Consider the following 25,387-nt stretch of genomic DNA (forward strand, 5'->3'; position numbering starts at 1 on the left):
GATGTGTTGTTATTTTTTTAATAAATAGAAGCCACATCACTTCATTTGTTACAGCAAATAATACGAGGCAATAATTCAAGAGGGCCCACAAAGCTTTGTCATCCACAGAATATGGAAAGGATAAGGACCTTCAACACTTCAGCCTTTAGTTAACTTTTTCTTTTGATCTCTGCTCTCCCACCCACATCAGCATGCTACTTCCAGAATGGAACTCTGTCTTCAAATCTTGTAATAGTTAGGAAGCTACTTTATCAGCTTGCCTTAATAATGGAGTCTGGAGAGCCCTAACTTAGCTGAGGAACCTAGACAAGTCTTCTTTGATTTCAGCCTCATCCCAAGGCCCATGAATGTTTTCTTTAAAGAGCTGCAGGCGAATGAGGTAGAAAGGGCAGAGACACGAGATGGAAACAAGCAGAAGGGCAAAGAGTATGGCTCCCACACCACTGATGGAGAGCAAGCCTCCGAAGGCTGAAAACGCGAAAAGCAGTGTGACCCCCACATAGCTGCGGGGGGTACATGCCTTCAGTTTCTTCTGCAACATGGGCCACAGGGCAAAAATCTGGATGGCAAACGTCACCATGATGAAGGCATGCAGGGACCGGGGCAGGCGTGAGGCCAGGCAGACAGAGGCAAAGATCGCCATGTTCAAGGACAGCGTGCTGGATACAATGGCAGCATTGGCACCATAGTCGAAGAAGATGAGGTGGCCTAACAGCATGAAGACTGACATGGCATAGATGGTGTCAGTGCTGACAGACTCTGTCAGGGTCTTCAGCACTGGTGAAAAACCATACGTAAAAGTAATGAAAACCAGCGCACTCTTCAGGTCTGCCCACCGCGTCCGTCCACTCTTCTTCCGCCCTTCACCTCCATCAATGAGATCAAACAAAACATAGCCAATCAGTGAAGAAGCCAGGCCAGTCCCAAAAAGCCAGTGAGGGGCCAGAAGACCCTCGTCCATATACCACCAGATAACCACAAAAACACATACACTGCACAGCTGCTGTATCACCACACTGGACTCAAACACCACAGCCCAATACTGGTATTTCCGGGCATAGATGTTTTTCCGGAGCTCTTCCAAGAACCGCCGATCCACATAGTTATCAGGGAATGGCTGTCGCTCATACAAGACCTTCTGCCACTTTGCCTCCTTGGTATTAGTCACTGGTTGGTCACACATTATCCTTTCCCTCAAATTCAGGCCAGTTCAATCCCCCTTGCAGAAGTCCATGTGGTTCTGGTTCTTTACGAAGTTTTGAAGTAAGACTTCTCTGGAAATTCCATGCTGTACTGTAGTTGATATTCTACCGACCTTCCCTTGCTTTCAAAGGCAGCAACCCAGGCTAGGCCTGCAATAGATGAGTTTGTTCTCTGTGGCAGGACAACACAGCAATTTCCTAGAAAAAGAAAGACTATGAACCTATGAAAGTCATGAAAAGTCAAGGAACAGACTGAGTTAAAAATCAAACCAATTAAGCCCACTACAAGTCTGAGCAAACTATATGTGGTGGCCATCTCATAATTATGAACATTAAAACTTCATTTCACATTTTAAAATTATAATCCCTTGAACAGTAATAGTCACTATCATTAGCTAGCATTTATTGAGTACCTGCTAAGTGCTAGATGGCTTATGTACCGTCTTTCATTTAATTTTCACAATCTTTCCAAGTTGTATTAGTCCCACTTTAACTAGTAAAGACTGAGGTTCCAACTGCTTAGGTAACTCTAGCCCAAGGTTAACAGAGTGATAAATAGTGGAGCCAGGATTCAAACCCAAGTCTGATCCCAAAGCCTGTGTCTCACATCATGTCTCCCTGTAAGCCAGTTCTTAACTGCTGGTTCACATACTCCTGAATCTGTGGATGGGCTTCAGAGGGGCCGATCTAAAGACAACAGTAAACTGCACAATACAGAAAGGTATGAACTCTGTGGTTTATTTAGCAAAAACCAAGGACTCAAACTAAAAAGTCTTCAACCATTAACTGAGCTTAACACCCTTTAAAGAGCTATGTTCCGACTTATAACCGCGGAAACTATTGTGAGGACCGAAGAAAATGATCACTCCTTTTTCACAACAGGAAAAAGAATCAGAAACACATAGACCAAAGCAGCAAATCTGCGAAGAAAATTCCTATTGCCCAACCTTTATTTCTTCCATGGAGACCACGATAGGTTTTGCTTCACAAGCCAGACACCCTAGGAGCCCCCTCACTGTAGCAGGGACCCCAGCCCGCAGCCACCCGGTGCGCCGAGCCGATGTGGGCAACGCCCGCCAGCAGGGTTGGGGCGGAGGTAGTGTGTCCCTGGGGGCACCCTACAGACCCTCCCGGGTCTCCCCTGCCCGCCACCGCCCCTCACCCAGCCGTGGGCCTACGGTGGATGGCAGAGGAGAAGGGGACCCGGAAACACCGACGCCCACTAGGAACCCACCTGCCCGCGGGCTCCCAAGGGTGCTCGGCCAGGGGAGGGCGGCCGCCCGCCTCCTTCCCCATCCGGGACGCCGGGGTCGCGACGGCGACCGAACAGTTCCGGTTCCGCCCCCACCTCCACGGCAAGAGCGTCCTTCTTCTCCTGGTGAGCACTACGAGAACGCTGCTGCCCCCTCCTGGCCGCTCGGAGGACCTCCTGGCTGTTCTTCCTGGGACCGGTCCGAAGCGGAACGCCGGGAACTTGGGAAAGCTAATCCCAACAGAAAGACAGGTAGTGTGGCATCAAGGTCCGGGTGAAGCAAGTGAGGATAGGGATAGTGGCTGGCTGGCAGAAGAGAGATAGTAACGGCTACTTTTATTGAGCTCCTATTTTGAAGTCAGGTCCTCAACTTGAGACTTCCTGGCATCCATGAGTTCTTTGGGCAAGTATTCACTGAATACCGGCAAGTGTCAAGCACTGCTGTAAGTGCTCCTGATAAAGCAGTTAATTGAAACGGACCAAAAAAAAAAAAAAAAAAGAAATCCCTGTACTCGTGGAGCTTGCTTTCTTGTCCTTTGACGTTCATAGTAATGATATCACGCTCCTTTCACAGAGGGCAAAACTGAGGCTCAGAGAGATTGTGATGTGTCGGAGCCCACACAGCTGGAGAGTGGATGGACCGAGATTAATACCAGTTCTCTCTAACTTCAAAGCTTGGTTCTTTCCTCTTTGCCTCCCAGAATGGGTGAGAGTGGAGGACCCTGTGGCTGAAAACATAGCCAGAGGCTTGAAACAGGGGGTTGCTAATATTCCTCTGGATTCATGGAAATATTAGGGGATGAATAAACAGATGGAAGTAATGAGAAGCAAAGAGATATAGTGGAACACAAGATATAGTGGACACAAAAGTCAGCAAACCTGAAACCACTTACTAGCTGTGTGGCTCAGGGGAAATCATACTCTCTAGATTGTGATTTCCTCATCTGTTACGTGAAGACAACAGTACTTGCTCTTGGCTACTTTATGGGATGGTTATAAGGGTCAAATATAAAACATATAAAAATGTTTTGTAAAATATTGACTGTAAAGCATGGCTGCTATTAGATGAGTGTGGTCAGCGTAATGCTAGCAATGACCAAGTGTGACAAATTCTGCAAACTGACCGCTTTTCCTTTCTCTCCAGGTTTCTGTTCCAAAATTTGACAAGATTCCTTGGCTTAGTGAGGCCAGCTTCATAAACAAGCCATTAGTGCTCAGCCTCCCCAAAAGGTAATAGCTCAGTCTCTGAGGGCAGAGATTTCAAGAAAGGTTTCACAGTGGATGATTTCTTAATAAGGGGTGGGAAGTAGTTATCAGAGGGGCACACCTGAGCAGTTGAGAAACCCAAGTCAAATGCTCCGAAACCAGCAATAGCCTGCATTTCCCAGACAAAAGTGAGCACTGAGTACAGACCTGGCCTGGGGAGATATTGTCCCAAATAACTTCCCTCTCTACCACCACCTCTTAACTCTGCCAGAGAATTTTGCCTCTGGACACTGCCTCTCAAGACGTGCACTGGCCTCCTTTTCCCTCCTCACCCTGCCTTTGTTCCTTTGCCTTCGTTTGAAATTTTCAGATTTCACCCATCAAGAGCCTAGAGCCATGCATTCCAATCGTTATAAAGTAACAACTCCCTAAATTTGACTTTGAAGCAATCTCTCCCAAAGCCTCCAGTCCCTCCTCTTCCAAGCAAACTGCTATAGAACACATATTTCTGGGCTTTGTTTGTTTGTTTTAATATGAGGAATTGGTGTGTAAGGAGCATTTCAGTGCTGCCACTTGAAATAACTGTGTTTCCTCATGCTCCTGCCTTCCCCCGTTTTTGATGAGATGGTCCCTGGATATACTCCTGCACTGCAAAGGGGAAATGGAAGGAAGGGTGGATGTGAGATTGTGAGATAACGTGGGAAGTGAATGGGAAAAACCAGGAGGAGGCTGGGGAAAGGGCTGGCCAGGGAGGGGGAGGGAAGTTCCTAGGCACATCACAGACTTAAAAGGGGTCGGCTCACTGGCATGTAAGGCAGCTTACAAGATAGGTTGTACTCCTGTTGGTAACTGTCAGGTACCCTCCTATCCCTAGAAAAGTGACTCTCCATGAGGGACATTTCTGTGGCTCCCTCCTCATCCCCATGTCAATAACACATACCATGGCTTCATCTGCTGCACCTTTTAAAAAACTACATTCTCAGTAAGCTGTTATGCAGTTTTGTGTATTTTCAGAGCACCTTCAAGTGCTTGTTGTTCGCTTCTGTTATTTTTACATAACTTTGAACATATGTAAACCCAAACTAGTGTCTTAGCATAAAGCAGGCAGGCAGAGGTTCACAAACCCAAAGGCTTGCTTATAAAATAATACCAGGTGATATAGTTCTTATTAAGAATGGTTAGAACACCAGGGATCAACACGAGGAAGGACGCTTTAGCACCTTCTATTGGTGGGGCAGGGGCACCAACTCAGGCACTTCGGAGCATCAGATGGGGACACAGATGAGTAGAGCTGGCCAAATGGGGACTGCAGTGAACAGAGCTCCCTTACCCCCATCTAAAGGGGACAGCCCACACTCAACCCCAGCCAGTGTTGCCTGTGCATACCTTAGTCCAGTTGCCAGAAATACTGGTTTTTCTAACTATGCCAGAAATTTGGATTTTTATGTGAAATTGCTAGTGTTTGACCTCTAACAGGGTAACGTCCCACCATCCCATCCTACCCACATGCCTATTAGACCTGCCCCTCCAGCCAGGAACAAAGTGTCCCTGGTGCCTGGCTAACTCCCGCCCTCTTGTTCCTTCATTATACAAACCTTCCATGTTATTGTAGTTATTAGTTGCCATCAAGTTGATTCTGACTCATGGTGACCCCATGTGTGCAGAGTAGAACTGCAGTCCATAGGGTTTTCAAGGCTGTGACCTTTTGGAAGCAGATCACCAAGCCTTTCTTCCATGGCATCTCTGGGTGGGTTCGAACTGCCAACCTTTTGGTTAGTAGTCCAGCACTTAACCATCTGCACCGCCCAGGGACTCATAAGCCTTTGAGAGGGGTGGAAACGGGGAGGAGGGCTTGAGGAGGGCAGGCCCAGAACACAAGTGGGCATCCTCAGCAGCTGTTCACAGTCACAGCCAGGGGCTGAGCGTTAGACTGTACATCTGTAGACAGCCATCTGGGAAGGGAAGGTGGTGGTTTGTCCTCCACCAGCCAAGCTGAAGCAAATCACAGGAGAGGTTACCTAAGGTGGGCAGTGAAGCTCAACTCATTGCTATTCTGAGAGGATTCAGGGCTGCTATTTCAACCCTGGAGCCCTGGTGGTTAAGAGCTATGGCGAGCTATGGCTGCTAACCAAAGAGCTCGGCAGTTCGAATCCCCCAGCCGCTCTTTGGAAACTCTATGGGGCAGTTCTGCTCTGTCCTATGAGGTTGCTATGAGTTGGAATCGACTCGATGGCAGTGGGTTTGGTTTGGGTTTATCTCAACCCTTGTTAAGAGAAATGGAGCTTACCTACCTCACAAGAATTCTGAGAAAATGAGCTGGACCATGCCTGTGAGGTACCCCGAGTTTTCAGGGGTACAAGATAGGAATGCAAAGTATTTTGAAAGGATGGTTTGTTTCAGTGTCAACATTTTTTAGGAGTAGAAACTCCTCATCTGGCCAGCGCCCTGGGTTCTGGGCTATTTATTTTTGGCAAAAGCCGTTTCTGAGTCAATGACCCTAGAAAAAAGGTCTAGACGTGCCTTAAGTATTAGATAGCTTTGGGCAAGCAGTTCTAATGCAGAACAGTCCGAAAAATTTAAAGGACATTTAGTAAAATGTGCTCAGAGTGCCCCAGACACACCTGTGAGGCTGGGGAGGAGAGACATGTGCCTGGCACAGACCCACACTGGCCTGTTAACCTCCACTCCCTTCAAGAAAGATTCTCTCAGGTTAGCCTGACTATGCTGAAGCCACACTCATCATGCATCTCCAGAGGCCCTTCTGTTCACACAGAGGTCCTGTTTATTTAAGAGTATCATTTCTTAAGCAGTTCTAACCTGGCTTTCTGGTCTTTCCTGGTCAGCATTTGGGACAGGTCCAAGACAAAGGCAGTGAAGGAGCTCCTTCCAACCTGCCACCCTGGTCCTGCAGGGCCCAGGGAAATGGTGAGGGGGAATGAAACAATAAACGCTTCCTGAACACCAAACTCCTTTCACATGTCTTAGTTATACATGAACAATGGACAATGGAATTCTTCCTCATTAGAGAGAAGAGGTGTTCTTGGCGTAACTACCAGCATTCTGAGTTTCCACGTCATGGATGCCAGGGGCATGCACAGTGCTGTACGCACAGGTGACTCATGCTCACCAGGCCCCACACGCCGTGGCCCCTTCCACTATAGTGATCTGAATCACAGCAGCCAGCAAGGAGGCCATAGGCAGGTCACCCTGTGAAGAGAATGGTGTGCCCCTGCAGCATCACTGCATCACTAGCTGACGGGAAGGAATGTTTCTGGAGGAAAAGAGTGGTTGGAGGGAAAAGATGATGTTCCATGGAAGGAAATGGGTGGACTGTGTCAGCGGGCAGAGATACCTACTCCAGGAAAGCAGGACAGGAGTGAAATGACAGGCACTTGTGAAACGTCAGTAACTTCTGTCCTTTCAGAAGGAGATTTGGGGTGTACTATACTCATCAGCCACTCCTTGGAAACCCTATGGGGCAGTTCTACTGTGTCCTGTAGGGTCACTATGAGTCGGAATCAACTCGATGGCAACCGATTTGGTTGCCAGAACTGGCGCTGGTTAGTTCCAAACAAAAGGGAGAGAGAAGCCAAAGGGACTTAGGAGGGTGAAACCATCTTTTGGGAGCTCCTTTATGGCCTGGGCCCTCCAGGACTGGGGTGGAGGAGGAGGGCTCCTAGGGGTGTTCTCTCTGAAACAACCAAGGGTCTGGCTTTTCATCCCGAAGCCTATGGTTCTAACTTTCTCTTGTTTCAATTATCTAGGTCTCCTCAGTCCTCTACTACTATTCTGATTTCATCCAAGAAGGATATGAATTTGCCATTTTTGTTTCAAGTTCCAGATGCCTTGTCTAAGGTATTCAGCTTTTTAAAAATTGAAATGAAACCAATAGCACTTCTAAGATGGCATAGAATGTGAATGCGAAGGCATTTTCCTGTTGTTTAAGCATAGCCCTGTGCCTGGCACATCATCCATCTTCAATAAATACTTGTTGCGTGAAATAAATGAGCACCCCAACCACCCCATCTCAAGTGCCTTAGGGCCCCAGTCCTCTAGAACTAAGAATAAAGCTTGTCCTGTGAGGATTTTTATTTTGAAATAAGTAGAGAAATACTCAGATTTTCATACATATACTCGTTTAGTTTATTGCACAGTAGTCCTGGCGAGGCAGTAAGACCTCAAGACATTGATTTCAAACCGGAGAATCAGAATTAACAATTACATTGTTAGTTTAATGGTTAGAGTAAATCTATAGACTCCAGGCATTCAACTTTAGTGAGTGGTCTCGGGAGGACGGCTTAACCACATTTCAAACTCAGAGGAGGTCCCCTGTATCTAGAATCTTGAGGTTGGCTGTGGCAGGCAGTATCTTAGCAGGCTCTCAGTCTTCAGGAAGAGAGTCAGAGAGGCCTTTTGCCATTGCCTTGTTTTTGGTGAATATACCAGAATCCATGGCTTATATGTGACTTTTTCGCCTTGGCTTTGCATGGTATGGGCCAGGTGACGTCATGCTTAAGACTACTGTGTTACATCTTTTTTTAAGGTCAGCCAGATGGTGTAATGTTGCATCTTTCTTCAAGATTAGAGATTCAAGGGGTTGTTTATGACACATTTAAATCTCAAGGCCAATTTACCAAAATTTAGTCCTATGTTACATTTTCTTTATAACAGTATGCAGGTGCACAGCTATCTTAAGAAGAGTGGTTACTACAAACCTCACATGCTTCTATGTTTCTGTTTCTAAATTCAGAAAGTTTCTAATCCTAACATCACATTGTAAGTGATTTGTATGTACCTGGTTTGAGAGCAACACGAAAACATGCATAACAAAACTATAAGGTTAGAATCATAAAAAGGAAAACCAATAAAATAAACATTTCGTGATCTACCCCGTGAAGATTGTGAAATCTTCAGTGACCTGAACCAATCCTAATTTCTGGAGTCCCTGACACTTCCCCAAACTGAATTATTCATGTCTCCCACCTACAACCCTATACCTATGGAATTTTAAATTAAAAACTCCTCATCTCCCTTCCACCTCACAGAATGTGTAAAAGGATCTTGGTGTAATCAACTGCTCAGCTACCCTCAGTGACACTGCATGCTGTATGGAGGCTTCCCTGACGTTAGTGGTGCATCTCTCGAGGTGGTGCATCTCTCGAGGAGGGAGCTAGGCGGTCTCTTCACCTGAAGAATTGTGCATCTCTCTGGGCACTGCTGTAGGCAGCGAATGCAGAGCTGTTCCTAGCGTACTTGGCACAGTGCCCGACCCCTAGCAAGAACTCAGTACATGTGTGAGCCACAAGTATTAGGAGCCTGGATGCTTACCTAGCCCTTTGTATTTGCTTTAATATAGTTCAGAGACGAGTAAGTCACAGTTGCAGCCTACACAAATGAGTGGGCAGACTGGACAGGTACACAACAACAGAATGAGTGTCATAGAGCAGGATGAGGTACTTTGAGGGGCCGGGGAGGGAAAGGTGGCCTCCAAGTTGGGAAAGGGGTGAGCAGAGGTGCAGCGAGTGAATAATTCAAGAAGGAAGTGGCATGTGCACTGGATCTTGCAGATATGCTTTTCACACGTGGGGGGAAGAGCCAGCAGAGGAGGAAGTGCTGAAAGGACTCTCAGGTGAAGGGAAGAGTGAAGACTCGGGAGACTGAAAGCGCAGGAAGTGGCTTGTCAAGGAACCAGCAGACAGCAGCGTGGGGGTACGGGGAGGGAACCAGGAGAAGGGTGGGCCCGGCCAGAGCAGAGAGGGCCCGAACGTCTAGAGCATGAGGAGACTTTCCAGGTTTGAGCCTAGGAGTGTCAAGGCCAGAGCTGTGACTGAGAGTCACCTCATTAACCCCCTAACACCTTGGTAACACCTGAACAAGTAGGTAACAGTGGCTACCAGGACATGGACTGAGGGGGATGAGCGGAGGCACGATGGGCCAACAATTGCTGCAGAATGAGCGAGAAGTCTTTCAGTCACTGCGTCTTTCTGAACTTCCTATTTAGGCAGGCTCTCACTGCCGCCGAGCGTCTCCTCATCCCAGGTCAGCTCTGGGTCTCAGTGCACGATCGCATTCTAGGCGCTAAGATTCTAGGCTCCCAGCTGGCCGGGCCAGTGGACGGGGTAGGAATGTGTTAGTAATGACGCGAAGTGAGAGGCCGTCCTCCAGCCGGGCTTAGCGTTTCTCGTCTGCAATACTCACCATTGGCCACTAGATGCCAGCCAAGAGCAACAGCTGTTCATCCAATAGGGAACGCTGGAGGCCAGTCTCGGGGCAGACCCGTGAGAAATCAGGAATACATGCCTCCTACTATATGGTCGCTGTGAGTCGGAATCGACTCGACTGGACTGCAACGGGTTTAGTAGAGAAGAACAAAGCACCTCACCCTGGCCTTACTGGGGGATGACCAAGGCCTTCGTGTTTTTGACCTTCAGCTGGTGTGTGTATGAGAAAGAGAGTCGCCCTTGCAGACTGGAAAGGCAGATGGGGAACCCAGGATCCTTGCTGTGTTGGTGACACCTGCAGGTATCTCAGGCCTGCCTGGCCTCCTCAAATGTAATTCTAGCCTCGAGGGTCTGCTGTGAGCATGAAGGCATGCACATGGACACTGTGAGATAAACACGGCTCAGCTGGCAGCTGCTCCTTTGTAGAAAGAAACTGTGTTGTGTTGTGTCTCAGGGGAGTGGAATGCACTGTGGACACTATCTGTTCCTGCAACCTGCACATCAGGTACCTGCCAAGAGGCTGCTGGCAGCCCGCAGCCAGCGAGAGGACCTGGCCCCCATGCGTAGGCACAAAGGTCCTGCCACCTGGCTTGCTTTCTCTTCACCGTCACCGGTCAAAGGGCAGAACTTTGAACAGCCACATTTCAAACGGCACTCCTCCCCAACCCAGGAGCAGCCCCATGGCAGATGCAGTGTACATGTGTCTGGAGCAATACTACCTAATGAATAGATGGAGAGGAAACAGGCTCAGAGACAAGGAGAAGGAGAGACAGCAAGATAACAGAAGCCTAGACAGAGAGACAGAGAAGTAGAGGGGCAAAAAACAGAAAAGGAAAGGCAAAGCTGAGAAAGAAGACAAATAAAAAATTAAAAGACAAAGAAATTAAGCTAAGCCTTTCCCCATTTTTAAATAACTCCTGTGGAGAGGCTTGTTTGCTAGGCCCAACTTTCACCTGCCATTTACAGGCATCAACCTCCAACTCTTCAAGATGCAGTGAAACAGGAAAGTATATTGTAGTAGCTGAACAATTGAGCCCAAGAGGTGATTTACTCAGCGATCCAGAGCCAGACAGAAGCAGATGTGTGTGGGTGATCTGGAGCTCTGCAGCTGGACACCTGAAAACACTTTTGCCCACTGCTGGGGGTGGGGTGTAAATTTAGCTGGAGCTCCTCAATCGCTAGTAGATTTAAAATGCTGCCCTCGCCCTCTTCCATCCTTGTCCCCACTTCTCTCTACTATCTTTGATATGGGTTTGTTGTTCCAATCCAATGGGTCAGAGTAAAGATGGGAACATATTTACTTTGTCTTTAGCAGACCTATGGCAGAAAGCCCTGGCTAAAAAGAATGCACGGTAGCAGAGGCACAGCTGGAAAATGTAGAGGGTGTTGCCTTCCTATCTTCTGTCTTACAATTTCTCAAGAACTCTTTTTTTTTTTGGTTTTCTCTGGTTGACTATCAATTTTGAAAGCTTGTGACCACCAAGTAACCTACTTTAAATACCCCCAAGTCCTTTTCCTGTTTACATTGATCAAACACATATTACCACAAATACATTTTTTAAAGGAAAGTAGTAACGGACATCACTGACCTGAAATACTGATGGTAGTAAAACCATGAATGGTGGATACATGACTGTCTATTATTTTGTGTGTGTTTGATATTTTTTCCTAATGAACAGTAATAGCATTTTTTAAAACTATATTTAGCTTTCCCCTACATGTCTGTCAGTTTGTTGTACTGTGGGTGCTTGTGTGTTGCTGTGATGCTGGAAGCTATGCCACCGGTATTCAAATACCAGCAGGGTCACCCATGGTGGACAGGTTTCAGCTGAGCTTCCAGACTAAGACAGACGAGGAAGAAGGACCTGACAGTCTACTTCTGAAAAAAATTAGTGAAAATCTGGGCAGTGAATAAGGAAGACTGAAGAAGAATTGATGCCTTTGAATTGTGGTGTTGGCGAAGAACATTGAATATACCATGGACTGTCAAAAGAATGGACAAATCTGTCTTGGAAGAAATACAGCCAGAATGCTCCTTAGAAGCAAAGATGGCGAGACTTTGTCTCACATACTTTGGACATGTTGTCAGGAGGGATCAGTCCCTGGAGAACGACATCATGCTTGGTAAAGTAGCATATGTATATGTGTGTGTATACATATGTTTACACACACACACCTCTTTTTCAACTCAACAGCAACAGACATATCTGTTGCCCTCGATTCAAAAAAGAGGAAGACCCTCAATGAGATGGATTGACACGGTAGCCACAATAATGGGCTCAAGCATAACAATGATTGTGAAGATGGAGCAGCACCGGGCCGTGTTTCCTTCTCTTGTACATACGGTTACTATGAGTCGGAACCAACTCAACAGCACCTAACAACAGCAACAGGGTCTTTTAGAACATTGAAAATGGTTCTCTGGCCACTAATTTTTGAGCCTTAAGGGGTATAAGAATCATATGGGTCCTAAGATTCCACCCTTTCTCTGAGGAAATGTAGTTTTTCTTTGACTCTTTTATCCAAAGAACTTTCTGGCCCATTGCCACTAAGTAAAAGTGCTCTTGGGCAAATCTTGTAGCCTTTCTGGGCCACAGTCTCCTCATTGCGTTAATTGGAAGAGTTGAACTAGGTGACCTGTGAGGTCTCTCAGTTAAAAAGGAGAAAAGGAATAGAGGTGTCAGAGGCCAAGAAGGACAGAGGCAAGGCTGTCAGTGCTCCTCAAGCCATGCTCGCCACGTCTATTTTTAAAATCTCCATCTGTGCTTCCATTTTTCAGCTTTTGTTATGTAGACAGGTGTGTGTGTGTGTATGTGTGTGTGTGAAGGATACAAGAAGGCGAAGGACTGAGGCCATGAGCCAGATCTTAGGAACCACAGCAGGTGCTGACCTTGGATGATAGGATATTTTCAGTTGTGAAATGTGAAGAGCAGGCCTTGGCTTCTGGGGACTGGCTGAAATATGCATCATACCTTGGCCAAGCTACAAACAGGTTGCTGTCACTCTCCCATCACAACTGCCATCTGTTGCCCTGTGGACAGCTGCTTGGGAAATGAGAGCCCCGTTAAGATTTCAGAGCCTCTTCTCTTGGTGGCTCTGACTCTAAAGATGATGTAACCAGGGGCTTGTGCTGTGAACCTTGGCCAACTCATTCTGGATTCCTGCTAGTGCTGCTGAGCTGGCCTTAAGGAAAGTAAGAGTGACAAAGGAAAGAGAGTACTGCAGAAGGAAAGGTCCTGAGAAGGAAAGCAAGACAGGAGGGCAGAATCGGAGGCCTACAGAACACGGAATCCCAAACTGTTTGTAGACCATCTAGGCAGGACTTACCCACCACCGCTACCTCCCTTGCTGTGTAAACACTCCCCGGTGCTCTCACCCTCCTCTCCCCATGAGGAGGAGCTGAGTGGCTCTTCTTGGAGGCTAGGCTTCAGCTGACAGTGAGTAAGAGGTGGAGCCACTGCCACATTCCTTGCAGAGATGACAGAAGCCACAGATCAAAGATTGGTTTTCACCTCTCCACGTAAAGCATGGGCAGGATTAGAGCTTCTACCTCTGTCTTTTGGGTCACAGAGACTACTGTTGGGAGGGGAGGCCCAGGGAGTTTCCGTGATTGACCAAAGATGCTCAAGTCGCTCAAAGCTCCAGGCTAGAACAGAGCCTCTGGACTCCCTGCCAGTGCTCTTCCCCAGCACATTCTATAGAAAGAATTTGTTGCCCTACAACACTAATGTCCTGTGCTGTTTCCCTGCACAGAGTGTTAAAATAGTGATCTTCACGCACACTTATATTTTGTGTAATATGTGTCTATATACATGGCTGTAAGTTGGTTATGTCTGTATTTATACCAGATTGTTTAAAATGCCTACAATGGCTCATTCATTCAACTAACTTTTTCTGAACACCTGCTGTGTGCCAGGGATTGTGATCGGTTCTAGAAACACAAAGATGCCTAAGTCATGGCCCTTGCTCTTAAAGAACTCAGCCTGGTGCAGGAGATAAACACATAAAAAAAAAAAAAAAAAAAAGAACAAGAGTACATAATGCAGTGAAAGTTATGCCAAAGCTATGATAAAGTCAGAGAGGCAGACACCCTCCTCAGTTCAGGGAGGTGAGAGAGGGAGGAGGGGAAGGAGAAAGGTTTTTTGAGAAAGTAACACCTAAGCTATGGTTTAAAGGCTGAGGAGTTAACAAGGAAGGCAGGATAATACATAAAACATTTGGTCCTTTGGGTCCCAAGGACAAGGCTGTAGTCATCATGGTTGTGGTGCTCGGGGGCCACACTTACAGTTTCCGTTAAGGTGACCTGGAAAGACCCTGCCATGTACCTGAGCGATCCCGAATATGCCTGTTGCTTGATTGATAGGGAAAACGGTGGCTCCAGTCCCTGTAGGGTCTTGCAGTATTCTTATGCAGAAACCTGAAGTCTGGAAAAGGTGGAGGAAAGTAGAGGAATCAATTGCAGGGAAGATAAGATCTGCTTATAACTCTACTAAAAGCATGCCCACCTAAGCATTTTCCTACCCCACCTCCACCTGTCCAGGTCCTCCTCCTCCTTTCAGACCAAGTGCAAATGCCACTTCCAGGAAAGCTTTCCTGATTCCTCCCATCAGAAGTAGACTCTCACTTTCCTGAAGAACCACAGGTACCACTGCCTGCTCTCTGACACCCAAAGCATCCTACCTTGAAGCAAGGTTTCAGAAAGGGTTCTGAGTCTCAGACCTCAGGGATGTAAGGGATGGGGGAGGAGCCTGAGCTGCAGGGGATACCACCCCCAGGGCCTCAGATAACACATGGTAGAAAGTTGAATCAGCCCAGAAGCAGAGGAGTCCACACATGTCTCCTCTCTTGCCTCTCTTCTCCTTACCTTCCTCCTCCCAATCCAGCCATTCCAAACGACCCTCTGGAGCTTATTTGCTAGGTTATTCCCCCATATTGTTGCACAGTGTTTCCTGGGCTTGGAATGCCCTCCCCATCCCCACAAACACCTACTCAAGCTTGCCTGCTCTTTGAACTCTTCTCAGACTCTTCCCTGTCTGCCCCAGCCCCCAGCCCCGCCCAGGTGAGCTCAGCAGTTCCATTCGGTTTTACTGTGGCCTCACTATATTCTACAGCCTCTGTCAGTGCACCGTCAACACCATCGTACTTCTTGGTACACTGCCTGCTGGATGGTGAGCAGGTTGAGGTCAGAAGCTGTGTCGTATTCATCTCAATGTCTCCAGAACCTAACTGAATGGGCAGAGGAATGGATTTGTATTCTTCCCTTGTTTCCCTTGGGGCCAGGAACTCTGTCTTATTCAGCTTTGTGGCCCCATCACAGTGCCCTCCACATGGTGGCACCACAATGTTTGTTGTTTAATGAATGAGTCTAGTCATTCCCACTCATGCTTCAACATAGCAACCCACAACATTGCAATACTGAGTTGATTCTTTTAAAATGCTCTATAAAAATGAAATGTATTTTCAATATTTGTCAAATATTCCAACTTTGTCAAGAGTTTTCAGTATTGCCCCACCCAAGCGCCATGTCTGTCATAGGAGGAAGCCACCTGCAGACCTCTCCTGCAAAGGCACCTTAGGAGCACCCCTAAGCTCTCCCCAGGCTGTGTGGCTCTATACCCCTCTTAGTGTTCCCGAAACCTCCCAGAGCAGGAAGGCTCCAGGACAGCAGGAAGGGGCCAGGGCAAGGCCTGCACACACATATAGTGATAGGTCAATGAGCCAATCAAACCAAGGAGCAGATTTCAGTTGACAGTTGTCTGCTGGTCACCGCAGCCTCACTCTTCACCATATTCTACACTCACTGTGAACATAGCTCACAGCTGTTGATGTTAGTGACTGAAGAAGGGTGAGAGAAAATCCCCAAACACAGTTTCAGCCACAAGTTCCCATTTCTCCCTAACCAAACCTTGTACCAGAGGTGCTGATGAAAACCTTGTGTTCCAGGTGTTAGTGCTTCTAAGCCCTCTCTTTCACCCTTCAGCAGAAGGGAAATGAGAAAGCCATGAGCAGATGAGGCGTTCTCACCCTCCCTCCACTGGGTACTTCTTTGCCTGACTGAGCAGCCTCTGCGCCCAGAGGAAGGAGGGGTACATGGCCCACACACCAGCTCCAGTTTTGCTCAGGGCTTTACTTGCAGCTCCCAGGAGCAAGGAAGGGCTGAAGTGGTGCTGACCAGTGGATGCTGGAGAAGGGATGTGGGGCCAGAGTTAAAGTCTGAGAAAAGAGGATAATGACTGGGAGGGGCCAGGAAGGTTTGCAGGAAAGAAGTCTTCTCTTCATTCTTTCTTAGGCTGTTAGAGATCCTCAGCTGGTCCAGATGGCAGAGCCTTTGTGTGATATGGGGAAAATACACCATCTATTGGAAGTAGCAGCTCCTGGGCGCTCTCAGTGGGAAGCAGCGCCCCTGCTAGATTGCAGCCCCCAGTTACAGCTCCCTCTGTGAGCTGTCTTTGTACCTGCTCCGCTGTATGCAGGGGCCCGAGACCACCACTGAGGCCACCACAGAGTCTATGGCTCACTCCCTCCTGCCTAGGCCCTTTCTGAACCTACCAGCCTCAGCCAACCTCAGATTCAATGTCCACCCTGAATGGGGCTGAGACGCAAGCGTCCATCTCTGTTTTAGGAAAGGAATAACTGTTACCTCTCTCCCCACTCCACCCTTTTCCCACTTATTTGTTGCGTCAGGTGCCCCATTTCCTCACTTCTCTCTGTCTCTCCTTCCCCTCAGGTGAGCAGGAGCCAGAGTAACTCCGTGCTGCTCAGGAACAGGCAGCTGTGCTCCACATGTCGAGAAAGAAAAATGGTAGGCAAAGTGGGGTGGGGGGTGTCAGAGCTGGGCACAGTCACCTCCAGGGCAGAGCTCTGCCCTGCCCCAGCAAAGCTTTGTTGAGGAGACTGTGGTGGGGTCCCTTTCAGTGAAGACCTTGGAAAGGGCTGCAAGTGAGGAGCTGTTGGCCCTGAGAGCACCAGCAACTAACATGATATGATAAACCTTCCCTGTCTCAACAAGCCAAAGGTGAACCCAGGTAGGTGGGCCAGAGGGGAAGAGATGAGGTGAGATGAGCTGCCTCATTTTAGACTCCTAGGGTGACTGCACCCTCATGGAGTTCAGGTTCAGGGGGACATGGAGCTCCTTTTTCCTCCTTAACATCGCCCCAGCACAACACACGTGCATGCACACGCACACACACACACACACACACACAAAATCCTTCTCCACCATTACCACATGAAACAAGCACTTCATCTTTGGGTTCATCATTAATTCAGTCAGCACCTCAGGAAAAAACCTGCAGAAGATTCTATAGTACTTTCTAGCTAGTGGGGTTGTCACCTACCCTGGATATCTATCATTGGTAGTGGGACAGTATGGGGGGTATTAGGAAAAAAGAAGGATATCAAGGGGAATGTGAAAGAAACAAGGACAAACCTCTGGCATCTGTTAGAGGTGCTGAAGGAGAGGCTTTCCAAGGTTGAAGTTAGGACTAGGGTCAGTTAGGGTTAGTATTAGAATGGTTGTTCGGGTCAGAGTAAGGATCAGAGTTAGGTTGAAGGTTAACTTAGCTGACTGATTAGGTTTAGGGTAGAGTTTGGGGAATGGTCTCTTCAACTCTGAGATCCTATGACTCTCCTCTGACTCGAGGAGAGAGGTAAGGTTAGGTGTGCAATAAGAGGAAGAGCAAGGGGTGGCAGAAGAACACAGAGAAGCTCCTTCAATGAGTTCACGGCAGAGGTGCTTCGGTTAGTGGGATGTGGAAGAGCAGCAGCAGCTTTGTGAAATTTTTGTGTGAGATTTGGAAACTTAACCTAAACCACTGGCAAAAGCATAGCTGGGTATTACAATCAATGTTCATTTTGTACATAAATAGGTGCACAGTATTCAATATTAACATTGACCGGAGTCTGAAAAACTAGGATTGGGATTTCTCCTGGACTTATTCCCGGAACCACTTCACTTGTGACCACATTTAGAACACACTGACCCTGGGCCTAAGCTGGCCTTGGCCACCTGGCTTGCTTGGGACTTCAGCAGCTGTCCTTTTTCTCAAGACCTCCTCTCTGTCCTTTGTCCTCGCCCAGGCCTGATAGGAGTAGAACCATATGCTGTGGTTTTACCTGTTGCAATCTTTCCATGCAGGTTGCCCCCTCCCCCACCTCATGGAAGTTCCTCAAATACAAAAGTTACCCTACTGCTCTCAGAACTAGTGCATGCAGATCCAGGTGGGAAACTTACGAAAAGTTAGAAAACAAGGATGAAATACCCTTAGCTTGCTGTGTGCAGTAGCACATCACAGTCCTTCCAGGGGTAAGGCTGCAGAACTGCAGTCCTTTCTCAGCAGTGAGTTGAAGGGAAATGCTAGGGAATACAGAAAAAGACTCCTGGGAATAGAAGAGAGCTTCCTCAACCTCATAAACGACATCTGTGAAAAATCCACAGCTAACATCATACTTAATGGTGAAAGACTTGATGTTTTCCTGCTAAGATCAGGAACAAGGTGAGGATGTCTGCTCTCGCCACTTCTATTCAACATTGTGCTGGAGGTTCTAACTCAGGCAATTTGGCAAGAAAAAGAAATAAAACCATAAAGATTGGAAAAGAAGAAGTAAAACTCTTTCTCTTCACAGATGACATACTCTTGGAATACAGAAAATCTTAAGTAACTCACAAAAAACTATTAGCACTAATAAGTGAATAAGTACAGTAGAGTCGTAGAATACAAGATCAATATACAAAAATCTGTTGTATTTCTATACACTAGCAATGAACAATCCAAAAGTGAAATTAATAAAACAATTCCATTTACAATAGTATCAAAAAGAATAAAATACTTAGGGATAAATTTGATAAGAGAAGTGCAAGACTTGTACATCAAAAACTATAAAACATAACTGAAAGATATTAAAGAAGCCCTAAACAAGTGAAAAGAATCCCGTGTTCATGGACTGGAAGACAATATTGTTAAAATGACAATAATCCCCAAATTGATCTACAGATTCAATGCAATCCCTTTTAAATTCCCAGATACCTTTTTTGCAGAAATTGACAAGCAGATCTTAAAATTCATATGGAAATGGAAGAGACTCAGAATAGCCAAAAACAATTTCAAATAAGAACAAAGTTAGAGGACTCACACTTTCTGATTTCAAAACTTAGTGCAAACCTACAATAATCAAGAGTGTGTGGTACCAGAGTAAGTATAGACATATGGACCAATGGAATAGAATTGAGGGTCCAGAAATAAACCCTTACATTTATGGACAATTGATTTTTGACAACGGTGCCAAGACAATTCAGGCGAAAAGAATAGTCTTTTCAACAAAGGGTACTGAGACAACTGTATAATCCACAGGTAAAAGAATGACGTTAGACCTCTGCCCACGCCACATGCAAAAATTAACTCAAAATCAAAGACTTAAATGTAAGAGCTAAAACCATAAAACTCTTATAAGAAAACATAGGCATAAATCTTGAATGACCTTGAATTAGGCATTGGTTTCTTAAATATGACACTTAGAGCATAAGTGACAAAATATAAAATAGATAAATTGGATTTCATCGAAGTTAAAAACTTTTGTCCATCAAAGGACGCTATGTACCAAGAAAGTGAAAAGACAGCCCACAGAATGGGAGAAAATATTTGAAAAGCATATATCTGATAACGGACTAGTACCCAGAATATATAAAGAACTCTTACAGCACAACAATAAAAGACAACCCAATTAAAAAATGGACAAAATATTTTAATAGACTTTTACTCAACATCATTAAGTCATTAGGGAACAAAACCACAATGAGATACTATTTCACACTCACTAGGATCACTATAATAAAAAAAAGATGGACAATAACAAGTGTTGACAAGGATATGGAGAAATTGGAACTCTCATACATTGCTAGTGGGAATGTAGAACAGTGCAGCTGCCTTGGAAAACAGTTTGGACGTTCTTCAAAAAGTTAAACATAAAGTTACCATATGGCCCAGCAGTTTCACTCCTAGATATATACTTAAGAGAACTGAAAACATATGTCCACACAAAAATTTACAGGTGAACATTCATAGCAGCCACATTCTTAATAGCCTGAAAATGGAAACCACCCAAATACCCATCACCTGATGAATGAATAAACAAAATGTGGTCTATCGAGATAATGGAATATTATTTGACCATGAAAAGAAATGAAGTGCTGATGCATGTTATAACATGGATGAACCTTGATAACAGTATGCTAAGTGAAAGAAACCAGACAAAAAGGCCACATGTTGTATGATTCCATTTATATAAAATGTCCAGAATCAGCAAATCCCTAGAGACAGAAAGTAGATTCATGGTGCCAGGGACTGGGGAAGGGGCAAATGGGGACTGATTGCTAACGGGTACAGGGTTTCTTTTTGGGGTGATGAAAATGTTCTGGAATTAGATAGTAGTGTTGGTTGTACAACTTTGTGACTATACTAAAAATCACCAACTTGTGCACTTTAAAATGGTTATTTTAAAAAATTAGCTTTGGAAGAATATGTTTAAAATAAACACATAAAATAGATTCATCTCAAAAAAAGAAAGAAGGAAGGAAAAGATTTCCTAAGTAGGACCTGACATGTGTAACTACCATAGTCCCATGTAACTACTCGTATTCCCGTGTGATTATGGTGGTGAATTACCAAGGATATCTGCCTTGGTTTTCAGCAGAACTGTTGACCAACTGTCTTTTTTATGCCTTACTCCAAACAGTTCATCTTCGCTTTAAAACACCTATTTTGTAGCTCTTCTGTTATTTGCATTACTCTCTAACACATTTGAGTCCCGTAAAAGTAATTGCCAAGCTGGTCATAATGTAGGTAGACATGCTCTAATGTATATTTATTGGTTCCAGAGGTCCATTTATGTAATTCAGTTTATTTCAACAAATATTTATCAATTGCCTGCCATGGACCAAGTACTTAGGTAATGTATCAGTCACAAAAAAAGCAAAAAAAAAAGATGACGATGATGACAGAAGCCCTGTCTTTAAAGAGCCAAATAGATAATCAAATAAATTACAACAAGATGTGATAAATATAAATAAAAACGGATCTGGTGGGGAATGAAAGGCTGCTCAGTGAAGCCTATCTGGAAGAAGACACTTTGCAGAGTTTTCAAGAATTAATAGGAGTTCACCACATGACACATTTTTTTCTCAGAGACAAAATGCTCTCTTTAACAGCTTTGTTCTGAGTAGCCCCTATAGCCCACTTCACACATAATGTTGGGAAACAGTAGTACTAGCTGGATTAAGAGGCTTTAGATCAGGGGTCATGCTATTCAGGAGGAGGTAAAAAGTTCCCTTTATCTTTCCTTAGAACAGGGCTAGCTTTAGATGAAATTTTGAAGAAAGGCAAAGTCTGTCTGTGGTATATTCTCACCTCTTTTTATGTATCTAGAAATCTCTCGTCAGCTTCTCTCTGAAGGCTCTGCCTCCCCCACTACTCTTGTTACAAGACAAGTACCAAAACCCATTGCTGTCAAGTCAATTCTGACTCTATAAGACATAGTAGAACTGCCCCATAGAGTTTCCAGGGAGCAGCTGGTGGATTCAAACTGCTGACCTTCTGGTTAGCAGCCAAGCTCTTAACCACTGTGCCACCAGGGCTCCAGACAAGTACCACATGCTACTTACTATGAGATCACCTTCTTCCACTCTCACCCCCATCCTACCCTTGGCTAATGAGTTAGGAGAACAATATGATTAAATACAGCAGATGCTTGGCATTTTTGTAGACTTACTCTTCAGGGTTTTTTTTTTTTTTGCTATTTTCAAACACCTGTAACGGTCCTTGACACAGAGTAATTTGGAGTTTTTCTGAGTAATAAGTTTAAATCACAAGTCACTTAGTAACCCAGCTGAACATCTTCATCCACATCTTTGTGATTATCTTTTCATTGTCGTGACTACAGTAATTTTTGAGAAATAATGAAAATAAATACTGCTTAGTGAAAACATGGTCTCCAAAAGAAAACCAACATCTAGTGCTAGTAACAAATGTAAAAAAAAGTTGAAGAAAATGATGTCTCTTAACCACGAATACTGTTAACTGTATAAATGATTTTACCCCTGCATGAAGGACACACTTAAATTTTTAAAATGTGCTTCAAAGTGGGGTCATTCATTCACTAATTCTGTCAACACGTATTTCTTAAACAGGTACTGTGTTAGTGTAATCTGACCCTATGAATGCTAGTAAATTTCCATTAGTCCTTAAACTAGCCCAAGCCAGAGTTGGCCTGCCCCGCATGCGCGGAAGGGCTAGCTGTGACCACTAATTGACCTCAATAGAAGACGCAGCAACAGGTGGAACAAATCAGAAGGAAAATCATCACCCAGACCCATTCCAAAGCAAGAGGTCCAACAAGAACCACATCATCTCCTGGTTCCTGGCTGCCTTCTAGAATTTTCCCTCTCCAGTACATCTGCGCGGTTGCCATCTTGCTGCCCAAATCACATATAAGCCCTGCTTCCCCATAGCTTGGGGAGCCGGATCTGAGGAACTTCCTCCTGGCTGCTTGCTCTGTGCATTGTAATAAAGTTACTTTCTCTTTGTCAAAGACCAGTGTCCAGATAATTGGCAAGTCTTAGCAAGCTGGACAAGGACCCACCTTTCCAGGTTCAGTAATATTAGGACATGGAAATACAAAAACAGTGACATTTTCTCTGGTCTCATGAAGCTGAAAGTCTATCAGGGAAGCCAGACATTAAGCAAGTAAATACAGTAAAAAGGCTGTGAGTATTCTGATAGACGAAGCCCAGAGAACAATAGGAACAGAAGGCAGGGGACTACCAAACCACAGTCCAGGAGTGTGAGAAAGTGATGGTTAACCTGAGACCAGAAGAATGTGTGGGGAGCGATTTAGGCAGAGAATTGGAAGGTTTACTAGTCGTGAAAGGAGCCCGGGTGGTGCCAGTGGTTAAAGCACTTGGCTGCTAACCAAAAGGTCAGTGGTTAGAACCCACCAGTTGCTCTCGTGGGAGAAAGATGTGGCAGTCTGCTTCTGTAAAGATTTACAGCCTTGGAAACTTTATGAGACAGTTCTACCCAGCCCTGTTGGGTCATTGTGAGTTGGAATTGACTCAACGGTAACAGGTACTAATCCTGAGCTACCTAACTTCAAAATCTGATAACCAGGGAAGAACAAACACCCTATGGCACGGAGGGCAGGGTGGTGCTCTCTGGTTGATTCATATCACAAAAGGATGTATGAGTGACTTTGGTATTAAACACAGCTTGGGTTCGCCAAGGTGGTACATTATTTATTTAAATAAGAATGTAGTTTTGAGCATTCTTATTTCCTCCTCAGGTGCAACCAAGAACTATGCTCATCCCAGATGATCTGAAACTCTCCTTTGAGAATTTTATGAGTCATAGGTAAGTCAAAGATTCAAGTCAGGATATGGCTTTAATTCTGGTTATATCTGGGGGACACAGAACAGTAGATTGAGAAACGTGGTAAGTAGGTTCTTAGAGAATGCTTAGGGAATGGACTTCTTGACTGGTTTCATTTTCTGGCTAACTATAGTGAAACCAAAAATATTTTTCATAGTTTTGCTTGAACAGCTGTTGAAACTACTGTAGAAAGTATTATCTTTCCACCTTCACAAGAGCAGTCTAAGGAATAGCATAGGAGATGTCTTTGGTAACTCAGGCAGAACAAAATACAAATTGCCCATACAGATGACATATCTAATTCAGAAGGCAAGGGAGATTACACACAATCTGTCCTGAGTTCAGAACAACCTCTGCTACTTTTTAATAACTAAATCCGTGTTATTAGTTTACTTTGTTGTCATTTGCTGCTTTCTTATCAAGATCAAGTGCAACAGAAATTCTAGTCGGAATTCTGATTAGAATATAAATAATTGTGTTTTTCCCCTGTATTTAACTTTCAGAAGGGGGAAAAGGACTCAGTGTTTACTTTCTTCAAAAATTCAAAACAGGTACTCACCTGGTATAGGGCACCAGTGTAGGTAGACCTGCCTTATGATTGAAATGTAGAAATACAGCCAGCCTTATATATGATCAACCAGAGAAGTTATGTGTAATCTAATGGCGTTCTTTAAATCTTTCTTCCTCATATAAAGAACAGTAATGTGGAAACATAAATAGGTCTTTTTTTGTAACCTTACATTGCACAGCAGCATATGTTCTGATTGCTTTTATGAACTCAAGGTCATTTGTTCCAGGCTGAGATTTGGACTCAGATACATTGAAACTATGTACCAGGTGCCTGGCCCAGGTAGACGGGGTGATAGAGGACATGAGTATTTGAGCAGTACAAGCTCCAGCCCTAATCACATTTATCCTATACCGATTCTGGAGCCTTGGTGACACAGTGGTTAAGAGCTATATGACTGCTAACCAAAAGGTCAGCAGTTCAAATCTAGCAGCTGCTCCTTGGAAACCCTATGGGGCAGTTCTGCTCTATCCTGTAGGGTCACTATGAGTTGGAATCGACTGTGCACCAGTTCTGGAGCCCTGCTGGCGCAGTGGTTATGAGCTCAGCTGCTAACCAAAAGGTCGGCAGTTCGAATCCACCAGCCACTGCCTGGAAACCCTGTGGGGATCTTCTACTCTGTCCTATAGGGCCACTGTGAGTTGGAATTGACTCAGTGGCAACTGGTGTGGTTTGTTTGTTTTTAAATACTGATTCTATAATTCCAAAGAGCTCTTATATCAGATCACAATAAAAATAATTCTAATAAATATTCTTTATGGACTTTAAATGAATAACTGGACTATCTAAAATCAGGGATTTCTGAGCAAAAGTTTACTCTTCTATGGAGGATACTTTTGACAATTATTGCCCCATTTAGTTCATCTTGCTAGTGTGGCACTTTAAGTAAAGTCCCACATCCCAGAATCATTAACTGGTTTTATTTTAAACAAATAGCTCTTATCCCTTTAAAGCTAAGACCAAGTGTTGAACCAGTCCTAAAATCACATCAACACCAACCAGAAGTGTCATAAAATTGTCATTTTTTTCATGTTATGAAGGAACATGCACCACTTCTGTTTGACACTTATCTAGTGTGACTATAAAGTAGTGCGTCTGATTCTGTTTATAGCTTATAAAATCAGTCCTCATATTTTATTAGTTTCACTACATATATTACAAAAAAACAAAAACAACCCGGTTGCTGTCGAGTCACTTCTGACTCATAGCAACCCTACGGAACAGAGTAGAATTTCCCCATAGGGTTTCCAAGGAGTGGTTAGTGGATTCAAACTGCCAACCTCTTGGTTAGCAGCCAAATGCTTAACCACTGGTGCCACCAGCGTTCTCCTGCATATATAGGCCTGTGGAATTGTCTTCACTGAAATAATACAATTTTTTAAAAGTGACTTTAATTATAGCCATTACAGGAATTAAAATGATGTTTGTTGGAAGGAAGGAAGAAAGGAAGGGAGGGAATGAGGAGGGCAGGGAGGAAGGAGAGAAAAAGGAAAGAGAAAGGAAGGGAAGGAAGGGAGGAG

General features: G+C 45.0%; 2 protein-coding genes across 3 annotated transcripts in view; one reads left to right on the forward strand and one right to left on the reverse strand.

Annotated features, from left to right (window-relative positions):
- On the reverse strand, positions 1-2,512 carry PIGC (phosphatidylinositol glycan anchor biosynthesis class C). 2 transcript variants are annotated; one of them, XM_004384114.3, is made up of 2 exons: positions 2,437-2,512; positions 1-1,400 (listed from the first exon to the last, which is right to left on the reverse strand). In XM_004384114.3, the coding sequence occupies exon 2, from the start codon at positions 1,181-1,183 to the stop codon at positions 290-292; it is 894 nt and encodes a 297-aa protein (XP_004384171.1). In that variant the 5' UTR covers positions 1,184-1,400; positions 2,437-2,512; the 3' UTR covers positions 1-289. The 2 variants fall into 2 exon arrangements, with proteins under 2 accessions (XP_004384171.1, XP_023594234.1); XM_023738466.1 differs by lacking the exon at positions 2,437-2,512 and adding an exon at positions 2,150-2,314.
- The window catches only part of CUNH1orf105 (chromosome unknown C1orf105 homolog), a 27,561-nt gene continuing 4,436 nt past the window's right edge, over positions 2,263-25,387 (forward strand). The window contains exons 1-5 of the mRNA XM_012557746.2: positions 2,263-2,706; positions 3,599-3,684; positions 7,425-7,515; positions 16,609-16,683; positions 23,214-23,281. Of these exons, the coding sequence (XP_012413200.1) occupies positions 2,263-2,706; positions 3,599-3,684; positions 7,425-7,515; positions 16,609-16,683; positions 23,214-23,281 (764 nt within the window). The remainder of the gene's footprint in view (positions 2,707-3,598; positions 3,685-7,424; positions 7,516-16,608; positions 16,684-23,213; positions 23,282-25,387) is intronic.

Source organism: Trichechus manatus, unplaced genomic scaffold (assembly GCF_000243295.1).
Source record: "Trichechus manatus latirostris isolate Lorelei unplaced genomic scaffold, TriManLat1.0 scaffold00117, whole genome shotgun sequence".
NCBI lineage: Eukaryota > Metazoa > Chordata > Mammalia > Sirenia > Trichechidae > Trichechus > Trichechus manatus.